Here is a 5,771-nt window from a genome sequence, read left to right on the forward strand (position 1 = left end):
ATCCCTTGTGTCTCGATATAGATTTTCTACGAACTTAGGTATGAAGTCACCGAAGCCGATGCACAATCGTTTCTATATTTACAATGACAGAGCTGGAATGTCTATATTGAGGCCCAAACCACTCTTAAGAATGAAAAATAAGAAAATTATAAGATTTGAGCTTAAAAAATTAAAATATTAGTGCGTTACAATTTACAAACGTTTACATTAATTAGATCTTAACTGGAATTAATATGATTGAATTGAGACTGATATTAAAATGATTAGAGAATAATGGTACGTTAAATATATCCAACCTCCCTGTGACGAGATCAAGGCCCTTCAATTGTCAACATTTTAATCAACGGTGCGGATTGTCCCATGAAAATCATTTCGAAAAATTGCTCGACACTCCCTTTTCACCACGAAAAAGCCCTCCGACTCCAAATCTCTCACTTCTCTCTCCCCCCATCTTCTGTTCTCCTTTTCGCAGTCACTTCTAATCTGTGGAATAATTTGAGAACTGAAAATGAGCAAGGGACCGGGACTCTTTACAGATATCGGCAAGAAAGCCAAAGGTCAATTCATCGTGGATCCGTCATTTTGCCTTATTTTCATACTCGATTACTTATTTTTCCTTCAAAATAGTTATGTGATATTTTTTTATTTTATATTTGTAGATCTGCTGACTAGAGATTATCTATCTGATCACAAATTCTCCGTCTCCACCTACAGTGAATCTGGAGTGGTACGATTTCATACTGCCTTTGTTTTTGTTTGATTCGGTTGATTTAGGAATTTTCAATGGCCTGTTTCTATTTTAGGGTTTCAATTTTGATAACCGGATTGGTTCTGCTGTTAGTGGTCTCCTCTCCAATATTTGCATTCTAGGCTTATTTGGTGCTGGATTTAAGATTATCGTTCACGATGAACTGGTGATATGTTGTATCTGTGCTAAAATCATTCTAAATAGATTACTGTGGATATTTTATTAGACATCGAGCTCACTAAGTTTACATAAGTCTCTTCTATTTCTATCTATATCTGACTTGGGAGCTTGAACGAGGCTGCACTGCACCATTTCGTTTAAAATATAACTTGCCCCGGCATTGTTTATTACACATTAGGTTTCATTATTTATGAGTAGCCATCTTTCCTCTTCATTTCTAACTTTTGCTTCATAAACGATTAAAGATAGTATGTTGTAATATGATTTCTGAACTTTATATTTTCGTATGACGCCCCTCTGGATTTGAAACTCTTTTTGTTAATTGACTCCAATAGTATTGTATGTTTATCCAGCTGAAACTCTTGCATTTACTATCAGGTGCATTTTGTATTGTATATTTTCAATATGTTTCCCACTAATGCTTATTCGAGATGTCTATAGTTTGGCTTGGGACCTAGATATATGAGAGCAGATAATTGAGCTTCCAATTGAGAATTGCTGAAGCTCACATAGTCATTTTATTGTTATTATATATTGTTAACCCCTCCTGAATGCCCCTAGATGTTTTCACCTTATGGATGCCTACTTGTATTGGTTTTGTCTTTTCTTGTGACAGTTTTAACAACATATGAATTATTAGTAGTTTGTTACTATTTATGTCTCTTGGTCTGATTATGCAGCTTTCCAATTGTTATTTGGTGTTTGTTGCACTCTGTTTGTTGATATGGCCATACTCAACTGTCAAGATGTTTTTTTTAGCTTGTTGTGCATTACATTGTCATTTACTCTCATGTGAATCCTCTGTTTCATATGTGAAAAATGTAATTTCTATTATACTTCCTCAATTCAGGCCCTCACAACATCCACCGTGAAAAAGGGAGGTTATTCATCTGGTGATGTGGCAGCTCAGTACGCATATAAGAATACTTCTACTGATCTGAAAGTTGATACTGATTCAAATGTATGTGACATTAATTTATTACATTCACATATATGTATATATATATTCCTACTTCATTGCAAGTTGCTCTTATCTCTCATTTACTTTCTGTAGATCTCAGCCACTTTCACTGTTGCTGATATTATTCCTTCATCAAAGACCATTGCAAACCTGAAATATCCAAATTATGAGTCCGGAAAGGTGCTGCAGTCCCCATTTTTGAATTTTCTGAGTAATTAACTTTCGGATCTCTTTGTATTTATATATTCTCTATTTTCTTCCGCAGCTAGAATTTCAGTACTTCCATCCTCATGCATCCCTCACTGCAGCTGTTGGTCTGAACCAAACTCCTCCACTTGATTTCTCAGTCACCCTTGGTACTCCCACCTTTGCTTTGGGTGCAGAGGCAGGTTATGAAACCACTTCTGGAAAGTTGACAAAATACACTGCTGGAATTACCGTGACAAAGCCAGATTCATCCGCTTCAGTAATTCTGTAAGCTGTTACATGCATTGATGTCTATAACAACCCTACTTGATAATCACATAGTTTGTGCCTTTTCTCTTGAAGCTTAAAAGTGTCCCTTTCTCTTGTCCATGTAGGGGTGATAAAGGAGATACCATAAAGGCGTCATACATACACTACCTTGATGAATTGAAGAGGAGTGCTGCTGTGGGAGAAATCACCCGAAAATTCTCCACAAATCAGAACACATTTACAGTGGGAGGATCTTGCGCTGTTGACAGCCTGACACAAGTGAAAGTGAAGCTTAATAATCACGGTACACTAGCTGCTACTTTGCAGCATCAGGTCGTTCGCAAATCTCTCGTGACTATATCCAGCGAATTTGACACTAAGTCCTTGGACAAGACTCCCAAATTTGGCGTATCGCTCGCTCTGAAGCCTTGAAAGCTCCTAGATTAAGCATCTTGCATTTGAATGCCGTTCCTGTTGCATCGGAAAAAGTTTCCAAATAGGTTTCCGAATAAGTACTAGTATCAGAAATTTATTGTTCCCTGCAGTTGACATATCATCGTGCATTGATGCCCGGGGAAATTCTATGATGTTTTGTGGGCTTGAACCACCTACCGTGTCTCTCTCTATTTAGGCTTTTTGACATGAGAAAACATTCTTTAAATTTAACTATTTTTGCTCGTTTTACGAAGAGAGAATGAAGCTTGGTTTCATGGTTTTGAGTACTATTCTCTTTATGTGTCCACCATCTGGAGAGGTTGTGGCAACTACGATGCTTTCATCATCTATTTTTCTGTGTGGTTGTGTTACTTTCATTCTGAAACTTCTTTTATTATATCAGGATTCAGAACTGAGAAAATATATGGTGAAAATGGGAGTATGCTTATTGCGAAAGAACGCTGTAATGCAATTTCATTTTTACATTCATCAATCTTTACGGTTCACGTATCTACTTTTCCTAATGTCTCTTTTTCAAGGTTTTTGCTCTCAAGCTGAAGTTGATCCATATATAGCCATATAGTTAGATCATGCAAGGTTATAGTTATGCTTTTCTAATTTACTTGCTCATCTTCTGTGAAATAAGAATGGTATATTAAGGCGTATATGAAAATTTAACAGAGTGTTTGGAAGGAAAACCAAGCGGTGTTTTGCTTCTTTGATCCGTTGTTGAATTTCACTTGTATGGGCTTCACTGAACCATTATCAAAGAAGGCGATATACATTAGAGCTCTCAAGAAGTAAAAATCATGGGAGTACTACTATTTTGATGCACTATATCATATGGTGGAAGTTAACGTTCTTTCACATTTCTGTAAATTAGAAACTACTCTCTCCTGTCCACCAACAGGAGCCTACTCCCTCCAACCAATAAGAGTCTTATTTTTTTTCAACACAAATTTGAAGAAATATTAAGAAAAGTGGATAGAAAAAAGTTAGGAATATATATCTCACTTGTATATGGAGTATTAGTTTTAAATGATACATGAATGAAATGAGTTAGTAAAACGTGAAGTCTTACCATTTATAGTAATAATGAACTAAGACTAATACTCATATTTGCAGGTATCAAAATGACAAACGGTAGCAATTTTGAGATGCGTTATGTAATGTCCATAAAACAGTAACCACAAGGCATGTGAGACAGAAGACATCAAGATACATGACGGAGTGGAATATGAAAATGTAAAGATTATGTCCAAATTTTATGTCACATTTTTATTTAAAAACACCAGAAATAGTATAACAAATTACTGTTCTATCTTTTCAAGAGTAAAAGGCATTTCCTAAAATATAAACAAGTGAAATAACTACAATACTTTACTCCAAATCAAATAGGGGTTGCTAATTGTGTGTCTAGTAGAAAAGTAGAAGTGAAATTTGTGTTCAAATTTGTTTGCAGTTTGAGGATTCCGAACATTATCAAGTTGTAAACATAGTAGAAAAGAATCAAGACGATCACCCAATTTTACACAAACAAAACTCACATTACCCAATTTTAAACAAACAAAGGTCGCCATCATCTCTTCAAATAAAAACCTATCCTAAGACTTGGAGTAGGGGATCCTTTCCGTATCCATTTATGAATAACGAAATCACCAAATAAAAACCCAGGAAACACTATGAGCATTGTATTAAAACAGCAATGAGAGAATAAAGCAACCATCCGTAGTTCGACTGCTCTGTGTTTAACAAAAACAAACAAAATTAAACCAAAACGCTTAAAATAAACAGAAACCTATCAATCGATGGTCTGCATAATGTCCTCGGCCGTGAACTTGGTGCCCTTATCCTTGTCAGCAACAGCGCGTCCCTTAGCCTTCCGATCGAGGAGCGACTTGCGGTCCTTGTCGAGACGGAGCTTGGTGATGACGACCTTGGAGGGGTGGATTCCAACATTGACGGTGGATCCGTTCACCTTCTCGCGCGTGATGCGCTCGATGTGGATCACCCACTTCTTACGGTACACCTGCACCACCTTGCCCTCGCGCCCCTTGTAGGTGCCGCGGACCACCTGCACCTCGTCGTCCTTGCGCACCGGCATCGACCGCGAGTTGTACTTGGAGCGGAGGTCGCCAGAGAGGGGCGCGCTCATCAGCACGCGGCGGACGCTGGAAGGCGCCGTGAAGTGAGCCTTGCGGCTCTTGCGGCGGGAGGAGGAGACTCGTGGGTTGCATTTCATTTTCGCCGCAGGAGGGGAATTCGGATTTTTCTTTTTTTGAGGATTAGGGTTTCGCAGTTTGTGAGATTCTTACACACATAGATATAGACAGTCGCTCCATTTTTGGGCTCTTGTGTTGGGCCGTATTATTAAATGAGCTCTTTAATTTTGGTAAGGCATGTATTTGATTTGGATGCTTCCATCGGATTAACATGTTTTAGACTTTTAGGTTTATGGGTTTTGACTAGAGTTTAATCAAGCAAATGAGCCTTATAAACGAATCTTAAGGATTTTTTTTTTTTTTAAAAGATAAATGTACCTTCTTAATAAATTCCAATGAAGAAACCTGCCAATTCTTATGCCATTTTTGTGCTTCTTCAACCCCAATCAAACGTAATCCGTTCCAAGTGATGCATTTTCTGATGTTAACCTAATTTTTTTTGCCACACATCCTTCATCCTAGTTCTATTATGTAATGTAGTTTTTTATTTTGTTTGTTGTATATGTCAATTTTTTCTCTTGCTATGTTGTTGCTACTCATCCTATTATGTGAATTCTATTATGTACTTGTCGCTATTTTCATTTTACCTCTATGTTGTAGTATCGAAAGACGTCATTCTTTTTATTAAATCATGTAATTTTTTTTGTAGTAGTAGTTAATTTATTGTTTTCAAGAACTTTACATTATACTTTATTCTAGTACTTGTAAATTTCATACAACTTGATGAAAACGGTTATTAGAAGACATCCTTTTTCAGATTACAAAATAA

The 5,771-nt window shown here is 36.9% G+C and overlaps 2 protein-coding genes across 2 annotated transcripts; one reads left to right on the forward strand and one right to left on the reverse strand.

Annotated features, from left to right (window-relative positions):
• Positions 1–392: 392 nt before the first annotated feature.
• On the forward strand, positions 393–3,070 carry LOC121777692 (mitochondrial outer membrane protein porin 2-like). Its single transcript, XM_042175032.1, has 6 exons — positions 393–557; positions 660–727; positions 1,779–1,889; positions 1,983–2,069; positions 2,155–2,363; positions 2,471–3,070. Exons 1-6 carry the CDS (start codon positions 509–511, stop codon positions 2,775–2,777), a joined length of 831 nt encoding a protein of 276 aa, XP_042030966.1. The 5' UTR covers positions 393–508; the 3' UTR covers positions 2,778–3,070.
• A 1,373-nt stretch (positions 3,071–4,443) lies between these two features.
• LOC121775903 (60S ribosomal protein L26-1-like) lies at positions 4,444–5,088 on the reverse strand. The gene has a single exon (XM_042172989.1). The coding sequence runs from the start codon at positions 5,020–5,022 to the stop codon at positions 4,582–4,584; it is 441 nt and encodes a 146-aa protein (XP_042028923.1). The 5' UTR covers positions 5,023–5,088; the 3' UTR covers positions 4,444–4,581.
• Between the last annotated feature and the right edge of the window lie 683 nt (positions 5,089–5,771).

This window comes from Salvia splendens, chromosome 18 (genome assembly GCF_004379255.2).
Source record: "Salvia splendens isolate huo1 chromosome 18, SspV2, whole genome shotgun sequence".
In the NCBI taxonomy this organism is placed as follows: domain Eukaryota; kingdom Viridiplantae; phylum Streptophyta; class Magnoliopsida; order Lamiales; family Lamiaceae; genus Salvia; species Salvia splendens.

Bases quoted from the DNA above. Each gene is read 5' to 3' on its own strand.
- LOC121777692 (XM_042175032.1), top strand. From the start codon at position 509: ATGAGCAAGGGACCGGGACTCTTTACAGATATCGGCAAGAAAGCCAAA. The intron at 1,890-1,982 runs GTATGTGACATT...TACTTTCTGTAG, and splicing joins AAGTTGATACTGATTCAAAT to ATCTCAGCCACTTTCACTGT. The intron at 2,364-2,470 runs GTAAGCTGTTAC...TTGTCCATGTAG, and splicing joins TCATCCGCTTCAGTAATTCT to GGGTGATAAAGGAGATACCA.
- LOC121775903 (XM_042172989.1), bottom strand. From the start codon at position 5,022: ATGAAATGCAACCCACGAGTCTCCTCCTCCCGCCGCAAGAGCCGCAAG.